We start from the raw sequence: 15,219 nt of genomic DNA, 5'->3' as shown, positions 1-15,219 counted from the left end.
CATTGAAGACATTGATATGTATTGTAAATATTTGTGCCTTCAGCACTGATACCTTTGGTACTCCAGTAGTTAGAGTTAGCCATCCTGAAAATGCCCCTTTATTCCAACTTGGTCTTCTGTTAGCTAAAAATCTTCTATGCATGCTAATATATTACCTTGAACACCATGTGCACTTTTGTTATTCAGTATCCCTGAGTGTAGTACCTTCATGAGTGCCTTTTGGAAATCTGTATATAAAACATCTACTGGTTCATCTTTACCTATCCTGCTTGATATCTCCTCAAAGAACTGTAATAAATTTGTCAGACATAATTTCTTCTGCCTGAAGCCATTTTCACTATGTTTGATTTTTATTGTATATTTTTACATGTTCTGTATTAGATGCTTTGTAATAGGTTCTAACATCTTCCCAGTGACAGATGTTAAGCTAACTGACCTACCTGATTTTTACTCCTTTTTGAATAAGGGTGTGGCACCCACAGTTTTCTAAGCCTCTGGGATTTTTCCTGAATCTAAGGATTCATGGAAGATTACTACTAGTGCATTACTATCTCTGCAGCTACTTCTTTTAAAATTCTAGGATGTAAAGCATCAGGTCCAGGTGACATATTGGCCTTTAGCTGCATTAGTTTCCTTAGTACTTTTTTCCAGTGATATTATGTTTATTCCCTCCTTCTCCTTGTGCACCTTGATTATTTAGTATCTTTTGGAATACTATTAATGACCTCTACACTGATGACTGATGAAAAATTTTTATTCAACTCCACTGTCATTTTCTGGTTCCCATTATTATTTCCCCAGCCATGTTCTCTAAGGTACTAATGTTCACTTTAGACTCTCTTTTTTTAATATATTTAAAGATGCTCTTACTGTCCATTTTTATATTACTTGCTAGTTTGCCATCATAGTTTATTTTCTCTTTCTCACTTATTTTTTGTTAGCTATTAAATCTTTTCCAATCCTCTAGTTTACAGCAATTTTTGCCATGTTGGATGTATTTTCTTTCAATTTGATACTATACTTATCATTCTTGGTTAACCATGGTCAGTTTGTCCCCTTTATGGAATTCTTCTTCCTGTTGGGACATAACATTGTTGTGATTCATGAACTATTTTGTAAACATCGGCCATTGTTCCTCAACAAACCTGGGCTTCTCACTGGATGTACCATACTCATTGATCTTTTGCATGCTGAAGGCTAACTTATTTTGCTTGTTTCTGTTTTTTTTATTTCTTTACTCCTGAAGACCAAGAATTACATTGCTCTCAAGAATGAGAAGTCTGGCCGCTTTTTTCCTTCCATCTCTAGTTTGTGGACACTACATTACCACAGTGCTCTGCTAAGTTCTGCTAACTTCAAGGATCATGCTGGGAACCTCTTTGATGTGAATATGAGGCTTAATATCACACTAGGGATGATGTTATTAGACACTGAATCATTACAGAGAGGGCATGATTGGTAAAGGTAATGTTGAGGGAAAATGGGGCAAGTCGAGGGAGAGTGTACCAAAAGGAAAAAGGCTAAGAAATGAAAGAAATGACTACATTTGTGCATGTTACATTTATACACTTCAGAATATGTTGCAATATAGCAGCATATTGATGGGTTGAAATAATATCAATAGACTCCATTCTGTGTTTTAATCAATAATTATTGAGTAGTTTGCATTTATTATGGTTTATGGTGTTCATGAACATTGAATGTCATCACTAGTATTTCTAGAAAGAATCACTAAGTAAGACTTATTTTCCTAAGCCCTATTTTTGTATGACTTAATTTTGTTGGACATTATGCTGCAGGTTTTCACATTTTTAAGTCAGTGGAAAAGGACAGGGAAAGAAAGGTGGGACTGACTGATTTGCTCTTGCAAAGAGCTAGCATAGACACAATGGTTCAAATAGCCTCCTCTTTTGCTGTAACTATTCTATGATTCAATGAGTAACTACTTTATTAGAAATTGTGTGCCAATGCAACAGGAACTAAATTTAAAACAACTTCACTATGTTTTCAGTCAGTTTGATTGGCATTTATCCATGTGATATTACAGAACTTCAGATAGTTTTACAAGTCTGGAGAATGGTAGCAGCTCTTTTCACAAGTTAGTAGTAATGTGCAAGGAACCATCTCCAGTAACCTTTGTTGTGCATGTTTTTTCATCCATGTTTGTTTGTGTATGAATGAATAACCATGACTGCTTGATAAGGAAGGCTTTCTAATGTTGGTTGAACTCAATAAAATGTAAATGTGTGTACACATTTGACTACGTAAATCAATATAATGGCTCATTTCTTCAAAGGATTGTGATATAACACAAGAAGTTATTATTGTAAGGTTTTAAATTTGAAAATATTACATGTTCCATTTGTTATTACTCACACATATTGATTGATCATTTTTTGATCAGCCTATTTAGATTTTGTTACTGGATCGTGTCAGTCTTTATTCTAAATATAGCAGTGTTTGTTGACACTTCCTGTGCTGGTAAAACACTTCAATTCTAGTAATTGGTTGGAAATAAATGTTAAATGCAATATATATTTTTATTCCTCAACTGCATATCATCAGAATTTGGATCATATAAGGACAGCAGTTTAAAAATATGCTAAGTGTAATGTAACATTTGCAGTTTGGAAATCTATTGTTTGGAAAACCCAGTTTCCACAGTTTTTTGAGCAGGCACCATTTACAAAAATACTTTGAAAGTGGACACCTGAAAGATACAGTACATGTACACAATCCTTTATCGGAAACCTTTGTGATTAGCCGGCTTTTGGAATTCAGAGTTTTTTGGATTTCGGAATAAGTGACAGTTTAACGGTGAAATGTTTAAAACTCTTACTGAGCAGCAGACGCACCTATGAGTAGTACGGGCTCTGAGACAAAACTGATGTCTGCCAGTGTTGGGCCACGCCCCCAGTGGGTCGAGTGGGTGTGGAGTTGGGTTAACTGTTTGCACGCCAAACAACCTTGTTAACGAGAAAAAAATTTCATGAAAGAAACTTCGGATTTTGGAGCTTTTCAGATTTCGGATAAAGAATTGTTACCTGCACTTAAATGAGTAAAATAATTGTAGTTGCTGCTTGGAAAAGTTTTGATTATTTTGTGCTTTCAGATAAATATGCAAATAACTTAAGTCTATTGTCTGCAAATATGCATTATTTCTTAGTTTAAATTTAGTTTACCATGAACTCCAGTAAATCTGAATTCAGGCTTATAGGGAAATAGATTTTTTACATAATGGAAGAATCCTTTGTGAATACTTACCATGCTGTTATGAAGGCCATGGGTTCTAGTCTTCGAGAGGAAGATCTATTCAGGTTCAATATTCTGAAGGTTTTGACAGTATCTGTATGGACAGTTTTGTAACCACATGTGTTAAGGATGGATAAATGTCAATCTTTGCTAAGTAGTTGTAGTCTGACCTCTTGGTCAATAAGTCATGGGATCAAGTCTCACTCCAGAAACTTCAGCACATGCCGATGTTGCAGTGCTGTGTTCTTGCAGGTGCTGTCTTCTTGCAGGTGCTGTCTTAAGGATGGCACACAAATCTCTCAGGAGGGCTTAAAATATCCTTTCGTTCTCTCTCTCCCTGTCTTTCCTGTGTTTTGGTGTAGTTCGGCATACTACATTTCTCATTTCTTCATTTTCTTCCTCTTGCAGGTAACACAAAAAGTGAGTAATTTCCCTTGCGATTATAATATTCAGATTTTTCATTTGTATTAAAAGTCAGAGACAAATGTCTGAAACAGAAGTGACAACAATAACTCTGCTAAATAGAGCTTTTACAAACCAAAAGTTAAACTGTATGCTTGAATTTGTTCAGACTTAATTTACAATTGGTCTCTCTTACACTTTAACATCCTGTCAGCCCAGCAAGTTCTTTGTGGACAAACTGAGCACACAGCATATTTCTGGGCAAAAAAAACTGAGAAATTTTGCATCGATTTCCCTTCATTGGTTTGCCCATAGACACAAAATACTGAAGTGTTCATATGTATGGACTGACTGCCATAGAAAGTGGTGGAGGCTGATATAATTACAACATTTAAAAGGTATCTGGATGGTTATATGAATAGCAAGGGTTTAGATGGATATGCACCAAATGCTGGCAAATGGGACTACATTAATTTAGGATATCTGGTAGGCATGGACTAGTTGGACTGAAGGGTATATTTCTGTGCAGCACAACTCTATGACTCTGTTTGGTGACCAAAAAGGTAGGTTGATTAGTCTGCTAAGTAATGAAGTTTGACTGGAGCAAATTACTGCAGATCCTGGAGTAAAATGGTGCTGGAGGCCACAGCGAGTCAGGCAGCAGTTATGGAGAGAAAGCAAGCCAATGTTTTGAGTCCAGGTGACTCTTCATCAGAGCTGATGTGACAAATTCACCTCAGCTCTGATGAAGAGTCATCTGGACTCGAAACATTAGCTTACTTTCTCTCCACGGAAACTGCCCAACCTGCTGTGATCTCAAGCATTTTTTGTTTTCAAATGAAGTTTGACCACTGGAGTCCATCTGCTCCTCTGTAACAAAAGATGGTGCCTTCAGGATAGGAAAAAATAGTGAAGGAAGAGGAATGGAAAAAAAAATTTGCATTGAACTTGGATCATTACTGATGTCAGCTTTATAATAAACTGCTAACATCAGTGGCATAGGCTGTTACACTTATACAACAATCAATTAGGCTGTGAGAATTACATCAACTGATATCCTGCAAAGTCAATGACATGCCAAACTGATTATTGCAGTTTGTTCTTTCTAATAGAACTATTTAATAACAAACTAGTTTCTTCAGAAAATACTTGATAAAACAAAATTGCAATGTGGTTTTCCTTACTCTATTATCCCCAGTGAAGAAAAGTGAAAATGCCACCTGTTAAACATAAAACGTGGAAACTTAAGTTACAAATGTGCCCCTGTTTTACAGTTGTTTTTCACATGGAAAATCTATGTGGCACACACATTTCTGGAGTCCGCAAAGAGGAATTGTATGAGAATTATCCGGTGATTCTCACCTTTAGTCCTTCTTTTCCTTCACCCTTGTGACAAAATGCTGACAAAGATTGGTGTCTTTTGGTTGACAATTTGTCAATGATCACAGGAATTTAGTGCATGGGCATTTGCCAGTGTGATTTCATATTCTGTCACTTCAAAACACAACATAGCACGTAAGCATCAATTTATGTGGAAAAAGATTGAAGTTCTCTACATACGTGAGTGTCTTAGGAAAGCATTTGTTCACAATAAATTCATTGCAAAAAAATATTTTTAATAAAACCTAAGATTAATGTTTTTAACATTCTTTGGGAACCATGCAAAAGGCTAGTTATAGTGAAGGGTACAACTGCTAAATATAGAAGAATAATATATTTTCTTTAGAATACTGTTAATAAGCAAAATTCCATGAGAGATTTTTGCAATACTTATATTCAAAACCACAGAAGACAATGATGAAAGGTCAATATGTCACCTGTGAAAAGAAAAATCGAAAGAAGTTTTTCTTTCTGCTGAGGAGCAACACATAAATTCTGTAGGATGTCTTAGATAAAAGGTTTCATGCATTTAAAAAAGTTATGGGAAAATATGTGTTGCATATGATGTCTTTATATTGAAGGATCTCTTGGGAATACATTGCCACATGCTTTCACTGTAGTCTTTAGACTAATAAATTCTAAGTTCAGGCTATTTGAAAAATACAGAAAGAAATAAATTATAAGTAACATCAGGAAGAACTTGGGTTTCACAATACGCAGTAACCCAACTTATAGTGTAGTTGAGATAATTAATCGGTTGGTTATTTAAAATAAAATAATCTAAGCCTATGACAAATGTGAGTAGTTCATGCATGATTGGTCCAAATTCAAAACACAGAAACATGCCAATGTAAAATAATTCTTTAGAATGTAATAACTGAAGTGTGAATGTTCTATTGAACTAAAAGTAAGTTGAAAATCAGCAGGAAAGGTCAGGTATTCTTTCAACATTTTATGTAAAACAGATTTAAACCTGTTTGCAATTATATTTACTGGTGTCTCTCAGTCTGCTTTAGTTATCTTTCAACATTTTATCCCTAGCTCCATAAAAACAATTCTTATGTTTTTCACCAAGTCTATATGAGATATGCAGGTTATTCTACCAATTTTACAAAAAAAATGTTCTTTTTCATCTATATAGTGACTGTTCCTTCTAATTTCTGTTGTTAGTTAGTTGTAGTGTTGGCACGTACTATGATGGCGAACAGAAGTGTATTTTATGTCCTGCTGGCACATATCAGGATGAAGAAGGACAGCTTTCGTGTGAGCCCTGCCCAAACTCTGACAACCAAGAGAACCAAAAGTCACCTGGTGCGCGTAATGTTTCAGAATGTGGAGGTGAGACATTTTGACAAGGTATTACAAATTGAATAGTGATAAAATTGTACAATTAACATGCTGGAAATGAGGATCTCTTCGATTCTTGGATTCTTAAAATACTCGAGGCTATTAATAAAAAAACATATGAGGCAAAATTAGACATTAAGCCATCTAAAGTGATATTAGGCAGAATAGCCAAAGCTTGGTCAGAGGTTTTAAGGTGTCTTCAACAAATGAGAAATGGTGCGATTAAGATTGAGGGAAAGCCTAAGCAGCTGAAGGCAAGGCCACCACTAAAATTTAAATTAAATTTAAATTAGGATGCTTAAGAAGTGAAAATTTGATTCGATATCTGAGGATTGTAGAGCTGGAGGAAACTACAGTGATAGGAAAAGGTGAGTTCTTAAAGAGATTTGAAAACAAGGGTGAGAATTTAAAATTGAACCATTGCTTGATTAGTTGTATATTATCACTCCAGCAGTGATCAGTGAATGACAGTTGGTGCGAGTAAGGGCACAGTAAACAGAGTTGGATAATATTGAATTTACAGAGGATTGTAAAGCTCAAAAAAAATGAGAGAGAAGCTTGAACTTTGAGAGGTAGAAAATTGATTCAAACTTTGCTTCAGAATTTAAGTTTAAGTTTTAGGTGAATGCATAGTCACTAGTCATATCGAGTTTAGAAGAATGAGGAAAGATTTTATTGAAACCTACTTGGTCCTCAGGAGCCTTGTCAGATTAAATGTTAAGATTTTTCCACTGGTGGGGTTGGGGAAGGGATCTTGAACTAGGGGTCATAGTTACAGAATAAACAAACATGCATTCAAAACTGAAATGGAAAGGAATTTCTTCTCCCAAAAGGTAGTGAATGACTGGAATTTTCTACTCCAGGCTGTTATGGAGGCTAAATCACTGAAAGTACTTACACAATGTGGAAAAAGGTTTTCATATATAAGGGAGTTGCTGTCTGTGCTGAGCTGGCAAAAAAGAAGAGTTAAGACCTGGGCTGATCAGCCATGATCATCTTGAAAGACAGGATTGACTTGAGGGATCAAATGACGTAGTATGTGAAGAAATGCCAGATTGGTGGAGGTGTTATCATTCAGTTACAACATATCTGAATAGGCAAATAGAAACTAAGTTTAATGTTACTATAGATGTTACTATTCAAAGGACAACAGGGAAGATTTCCTGGTCAACATTAACCACTCAGCCACTACTGCCAAAACCAGACTATCTGTATTGATCACATTGCTTTGGAACTTGCTCTGCACAAGTTGGTTACTTATACCTTTACATAGTAACAGAGAATACATTTTAAAAGTTCTTAATTAAAAGTGAAGCATTTTGAAATAGATGCCCAAAGATATGAATGACGTTTATACAAATAGAAACTATTTTTCCTTTACATTTAACTGTAATTTTATTAGTAGTGTTTTTGAATAGTTTCCATTGGAATCTCTCAGAGCTATCATTGGGGAGAGGAGGGAATGACAATTTGAGTTAAGTTATTTATATTTGACCACATGATTGGAATAATGTGCAGAATAGACTTTAAAATTGGGACATGAAATACCATTGAAATGTGCCACTGGTGCAGGCACACACCAGGCAGAGGATGAAAAGGACAACTAAGACTTTCATTATAATTTGATTTCAAAGCATCATGCACAAAGTTTGGCAATTGAGCAATCTAAGGAAGCAGTTTTCTTAAAATAGATTATAATCCCCCCTGGATAGCTTTATAATGCCTTTGAAATTCCTTTGGTTCTCATAGCTAGAAAACAAAAGGATTTCCAGATGTTTCATGACAGGGAAGTCTTCCATTACGTAAGACAGACACCCATGCAGGTAAATCATAGGCTGCATTGGAACTCCTTGGACATGTGAGCAGAATATTGCCTTTGGCAACTATGTTCGACCATTTAGGTCTTTCTAGAGGCCAGATTGTGTCCTGTAGTTCAGGATGCTGTCCCACCAATTCATCATGGTTGGAAGGTGAAGAAGCATATGTGTGGTGATAGATATGGACACAACCTATACGTTGCAAGTGTTAGATTGTGTATCATGAAGGATTTGAGGTGTTAATGGCTTGGAAGGTGAGAGTTTGGTAAGGTTTACAATTCTTCGCCTCCTCAGGCATGGATACACAGGAGATGCAAAGCATACGTTTCAGTTCGATGTGAGGGTTTTGTGTAGATATACTTGTAAATATGCAGCATTTTTCAGAAAGTAATTTTAGAGTGAACCATACTTTGCCATTTTTCTTTAAGGCTACCATTTTTTTAGCCTCTGTTCCCAAGTCCTGTAGATAATATATATGGTATTGAAGTTGCTAGGAATGGTCCATTTTGACTTCTGGGGACTGTGCCATAGTGTGCCAAATTGAACAAAGCTCCTGATACTAACTTAAACTACATGCATGAATAGTCACAATCAAATGCTGTTTTATGTTTTGCCATTACTTCAGAATTATATTTCTCCATTGAATTTCCTTCAATTACACTTAAACCTGCTTCCCTCCACCATAACCCTCCCAAGTTTGGGTAATGCTAATAAGTATTTGAAAAGGGATTTTGAAGATTGAGACAAAATGGAGTAACTTGTTGGGCCTGTGTGAAGGAGAAATAATTTAAATAGTCACTTCCTTTTGATATGTTCCTGTCAATGATATTTTCACATTCAGATATTCAAATTAAATGAACGATACTATGAGGCAGCATATTAGTGGATCTAGTTTTCTTTCACTTTTCTCAGACAACAGTCAACAGTCAAACAGTTGCAATGTTAATGCAACAATATGGTGCAGAATTGTTTTGAATTAATTTGCAATCAACAAGAATGACATAGATATAAAGTCGCTTACCATGTGGAGCTAGGCTTGATTTTCCTGATGAGAAAGACAAAGTAGCTACTTTTAGACTACAAATGAAATGGCAGATATGTTATATAATAGCCAGAATAGGTCTGAATGATAAAACAGACAAACAATTATCATCCCTGGAACCATTCTTATAGTTCTCTTCTGCACAATTCTCCAAAATCTTTACACCCTTCCTAAAGTGCAACACTGGGAGCAGGACACAATCCTCCAGGTGAGGCTGAACTAACATCTTCTGCAAGTTCGACATAATCGTCTTTCATCTGTACTCTCTGCCCTTATTAATAAAGACTAGAATACTGCATGTTTTATTCATTGCTCTCTCAACATGCTCTGTCACCATTAATGACTTATACACATAACACAGCCAGGTCCCAGTTTATCAGGAGGCTGCCTGGAATGGAGGGTTTGAATTATAAAAATTGCTTGGATAGGCTGGGACCTTGTTCCACTTGAGTTTAGAAGGTTGATGGTGATCATATAGAGGAATCAGGTAGGGAATAGATAAGGTGAATAGCAAGGGTCTTTTCCACAGGCTGGAGGAGTTCAAAACTAGGGGGCATATTTTTAAGATGAGAGGAGTAAGTTTTAAAAGGACAGGAGGGGCAACATTTTTTTGACATCATGGTTTTTGTGTGTGATGTACTGCCAGAGGAAGTGCAGGTACTGTTACAACATTTAAAGGACATTTGGATAAATAAGTGGTTGGGAAAAGTTTGAATGGATATAGGCCAAACGCAGGCAAGTTGGAGTAATTTGATTTGGGAACATGGTCAGTGTGGATTAGTTGGACTGAAGAGTCTGTTTCTACCACAAACAAAAACAGAGTTTGCTGGAAAAGCTCAGCAGGTCTGGTAGCATCTATGGAGAGAAATCAGAGTTAATGTTTTGGGTCAAATGATCCTTCCTCAGAACTCACGTCTATTTCCATGCTGTATGACTTTGACTCTATGTACTTTATTTTCAAGAAGAACATGGATTGTCAAATGTCTCATCTCTCACTTCTCCATGTTGAACTATATTTGCCACCTATCTGACTTAGTCCACCAAATCTGTAACTGAAAAGGCAGATTTTTAACCCACAATCTTTGAGCATGTGGAGCAGGATATTGCACAGGCTGGTAGCATCCAGTGTGTAGAATTGCTCTCCTGCTGCTGTGCCTCAAAAGTAAGGTGTTGCAACACCAAGTATGATGCAGTTCAAAGTGTAACTTATCACTTTTTTGAATGTTTAGTAACAGGAGCCTCCCAGTTATTAATGTCAATGCTGCTGGGCCTCAAGGAAAGATTCAGAATGACTTTGAAACATTTCTTTGTCCTTCTGTGGAACACAGTCCATTTGAGAGTTGAGAACAGGACCTGCATGAAAAAACAATTGTCAGCCAATTAAACACAGTGCCCAGTCTGTTGAAGTTGATTTTTCGCAAGTTTTGTCTGAATGCAAGCGTGTTTGTTTGATAGACCTCTCATTGAATCCAACTATGCAGCAATGGAACTTCTCTAGTGCCTATTTCACTGATAAACAGTACAGGTCTCACTATAGTCCAAATTGTGATAATCACAACAGCTGTGAACAATGCTTCAGTTGAATTGCAAAAGTCTTCTTGAATTGCAGAGGGATGAACTAGCATAATTGATCTGGTGTTGGATTACCTTATCAATGGTACCTGTTGCATGAGGTGACTGACAAGGGAGAGGATTTCCTCAAATGCTCCAAAGTGTCCCCTTCAACATGTATGAGAGATGGATTATTTGATTGACCAAATGTGAGTTGATACAAATTTTGTTTCCACAACATTCAAAGACAAGCTGTGTTTATTGTATGCAATATTGAAGAGAGCGAGAATGACTTACAAATCTGGTGCAGAGCGGGAAACAACAATGCAGTCACCCACAAACTGCAGATCACCTATATCTATGGTGTTCACTTTAGTTTAGACATGGAAGTGACTGAGATTAAGAGTTTTCCAAAGAGGCAGTACTTAATACTTTCACCAGACGGCAGATTGTAAAAAGCATGAGGGCTATTACCTATCTTCGCTTTACTCAAATCCATTTTGAGGCACTTGTTTCACACCTCTAACTCAAAGTGGTTCCTGTCACATCATCATGAAGCAATTGAAGGATTGTAATTGTTGCTTGGATATCCACATCTTTAGAGTATAATCCATAGAGCCTTGTGATTTACTGAGTCTGATGCTTTTGTCAGGTTGATAAATGGAATAAAGAGTTACTGGTGACGTTCAAGACATTTTTCTTGGATTTGTTTGGCAACAGAGACCATGTTGGCAGCATTTGGAAGGTCTAAAATCACGCTCTGCCTCTGGGAGGAAAACAGCCCCAGCCTATTCAACCTCCCCCTATATCTCAAACCCTCCCTGGCAATATCCTTCTAAATCTTTTCTGAAACATTTCAAGTTTCACAACATCCTTCCTATAGCAGGGAGACCAGAATTGCACACAGTAATCCAAAAGTGGCCGAACCAATGTCCTGTATAGCTGCGACATGACCTCCCAACTCCTATACTCAATGCACTGACCAACAAAGGCAAGCATACCAAATGCCATCTTCACTATCCTGTCTACCTGCAACTCTACCTGCAAGGAACTATGATCCTGCATTCCAAAGTCTCTTTGTTCAGCAACATTCCCTAGCACTTAGCATTGTGTCTAAACCCTGCCCTGATTTGCCTTTCCAAAATGCAGCACCTCACATTTATCTAAATTTAACTCCATCTGCCACCTTTTGCCTGAAAGTTCGATTTTCTTGCTCCTCGGATGCTGCCTGACCTGCTGTGCTTTTCCAGCACCACTCTGATCTAAACTCTGGTTTCCAGCATCTGCAATCCTCACTTTTGCCTAAATTAAAAATCACACAACACTAGGTTATATTCCAACAGATTTATTTGGAAGCACTAGCTTTCACAACCTAGGTTTGTTCAATATATCATTTCAGTTGCATGACACTGTAAGCTTTTGCTAAATTCTGTGCCGTATGATCCTGTTTCACAGCTACCTGATCAAGGAACAGCGCTCCAAAAGCTAGTGCTTCCAAATTAACCTGTTGGATTGTAACCAGGTGCTGTGTGATTTTTAACTTTGTCCACTCCAATCCAACACCGGCACCTCCACACCATGGCTACCATCCAAATGACTAGCTCTCTTTATATTCCATGTGATCTAACCTTGCTAACCAGTCTACCATGAGGAACCTTGTTGAATGCCTTACTGAAGTCCATATAGATCATGTCCACCACTTTGCCTTCATCAATACTCTTTGTTACTCCATGTACTTTATCCATTGGACCCTTCAAGGAAACTATGCCTTAATATTTTTATTAAAGTGGCCCAATGTCAGGGTTTTTCAGGGTCATTAGTGTTGTTTTATGAAGGAAAGCGACTAAGTGGACAATTTTAGACTTAAAGTATTACCATAACTGCCTTTCTAATGGACATTTGCAGTGTTGGTAATCTGATTCCTTTCCAAAGTTAACTTAAAAGACATTTTGTCCTTGATGCCTTTTAATAATAAGGAATGCAAACATTCAGAAGACCTGTTGCTTCATGGTTTGAATATATTCTTTGAAAACTGATCTGTCAAATTTAATCTCTTTAGTGCTCTAATGCTCTGAAGTGCTTTCCTATTTGCAATTTCCCTTTTATCTATTCAAATTAGGAATGCGTGTTAGATAACTAGGTTTCCATCTCTGTTGCTGCGGCAGAGTTGGGATTGTCCAAGTTTATTGTTTGAGTTTTTTATTTGGCTTCCGAGGAATTTTTTATAAGAAGTAAGTAAATGCTTCTCCCTGATCGTGTTAATTGTGTTCATTTTGCTTTCGAGTTACTTTGAGAAATGTTGTTTGCATAACAGTTTTTCTTTTCCTTTTTTTTCTATTGCTTCCCATTACTGGTGAAGTGTAGCTTTACACATTCTCTCTGATCATTTACATACTATGCGTTATGGGTTTTGGTTGTTATTCCATGTAGATTATTCTGATATGCTTCCTGAGGTTTGCTTCCTGTTCTAATTTAAAGGCCATATTCATTTCATTTGTGATCTTGAATTGATCCCTCAGGTTTGGAAGGTGATTTCCTTTTCGGACCAGGTTAATTATTTTATTGAATATACCGTCATCATTAATAAGTGGCTGTTCTTGGCTTCTCTCAAAGTTCTGTAATTCTTTCATGGCTTATTTTGGTTTTCTGATCAAGGGATCATCTAGAAGAGACAAGTCTAGTCAATCGATTAAAGTTTCTATGCACTCAAATTAAACAGAATAGTCACACAAAAGCATGTGCTGAGAGGGATAATAAGAAATATGCAAAGAGGATGAGCATGTGCTGAATTGGAATCTCATTACTGAGTGTGGTGAAGAAGAATCTTGAGAGCATTTGATTTTGCAAAGATTGCATGATGAGAGGAGAATAGTGCTTGTGGCTGAAGCAAAAAGTAAAAGGAAATTTCATGTGTTGTTAATAAGGTTAGGAAGTGGTATAGCCTTGTACTGAGTGATAAGGACAGATATGTTGGGACTGATGAAGAAGGGGAGTGAATGACTGTAACCCTGTGTTGGAGAAAGGAGGAATTCAGTACTTAGTATTCCTCCCCTTCTGAGGTCATTGAAGTACTTTTTATGTTGTATCCAACTCCTGAAGTTGATGACCTCTGCAGTCTCTCTACTTCTGGTGAACAATGTTTGTGAACTCTCCATAAGATCATAAGACATAGGAGCGGAAGTAAGGCCATTCGGCCCATCGAGTCCACTCCGCCATTCAATCATGGCTGATGGGCATTTCAATTCCACTTACCCGCATTCTCCCCGTAGCCCTTAATTCCTTGTGACATCAAGAATTTATCAATTTCTGCCTTGAAGACATTTAGCGTCCCAGCCTCCACTGCACTCTCCTGCACTGGTGGGAACATGAGTCCACTGATCATACTTTGTATCCCCTACAAGCTTCACAAATGAGGTTTCAGGACATCTGGGACTTGACTGTGGTCTATTCCTGACCAACATTCATTGCAGTGATGAAACAGCCAAACAAGCCACGAGGGTTTATGCTCATCTGTTTACTTTAATAAAGCACTCAGCTATAAATTAATGCATCATTAATGCTTTTTGGATACCCAACTTCCCAATTACTTCTCTCTCATTTTATTCTCTAATAAACTCTGCTAATCATTGGTGCTCATATTGCTTGTGCTCAACCTATAGAGAGCAATAGGTGGTGAAAAAGGAGCAGCTGAAATGGTTGGGACTATTAGAATGCAGACAGGTAAGATTGCAGGAAGATACTGCATCCAGCACCAGGAAGTGCAGGCTTACTTATAACTGTCTGAAAAGCAGAGATTATAGGAGGTTGGCTTTCTCCAAACAGGCTGTCACTGACTTCTGCAGTCTCTTGCAAATGGATCATGAATTCGAGCATTTCCAGTGGTTCCTTCCAGTATGTGAAAGAGGAAATTTCATACATATCCCAGTCTGTAGTACACAACTCTGTGCAGCTGGTTGTCAATGTCCATTTGCCAATTCTAACCTGTAAATCACCTGCCCCATTGATCTCAGCAGGCAGTTTCTATGTCAATTATAAACTCAGAAACTACAATGAAACAATATTACACGCCAAATGTTATAGCAGTGAAAAATGTAGTTCCCAGATTATCTGTTCACTTGTGTCATTGTTGTGTCGGATGTTGCTGTGTGCAGATTGGCTGGCCAAATTCTTTACATGACAATATTGGCAAAATACTTCCAAAATATTACATTGATTGTGAAGTGCTGTGGGGAATCTTGAGGTCATGAAAGGTACTATATAAATGTAAGTTCATCCTTTCTAATACTTAAATTGAAGGCATGTCCAACGGACACAGTATAAACTTGCCAAGATCCAGTTCTGAAGAAGGATCACTGAACCTGAAATGTTAACTCTGCTTTTTCTCCACAGATGCTGGTAGATCTGCTGAATTTTTCCAGCAATTTCTGT

The 15,219-nt window shown here is 37.2% G+C and overlaps 1 protein-coding gene across 5 annotated transcripts in view; it reads left to right on the top strand.

Moving 5' to 3' along the window:
- scube2 (signal peptide, CUB domain, EGF-like 2) overlaps positions 1-15,219 on the top strand; it is a 159,575-nt gene that overhangs the window by 119,604 nt on the left and 24,752 nt on the right. For 4 of the 5 annotated variants that reach the window (XM_043705873.2, XM_043705878.2, XM_043705871.2 and 1 more), the window contains one exon: positions 6,205-6,372. The exons of the other annotated variant lie outside the window; for it this stretch is intronic. In XM_043705873.2, coding sequence (XP_043561808.1) covers positions 6,205-6,372 — 168 coding nt within the window. The remainder of the gene's footprint in view (positions 1-6,204; positions 6,373-15,219) is intronic. 5 annotated transcript variants of the gene reach the window in all.

The sequence above is a fragment of the Chiloscyllium plagiosum genome, unplaced genomic scaffold, assembly GCF_037043375.1.
Source record: "Chiloscyllium plagiosum isolate Xiang-an unplaced genomic scaffold, Cpla_swu_hap1 HiC_scaffold_18, whole genome shotgun sequence".
Lineage (NCBI taxonomy): Eukaryota > Metazoa > Chordata > Chondrichthyes > Orectolobiformes > Hemiscylliidae > Chiloscyllium > Chiloscyllium plagiosum.
This window is presented reverse-complemented; position numbering and strand designations above follow the sequence as displayed.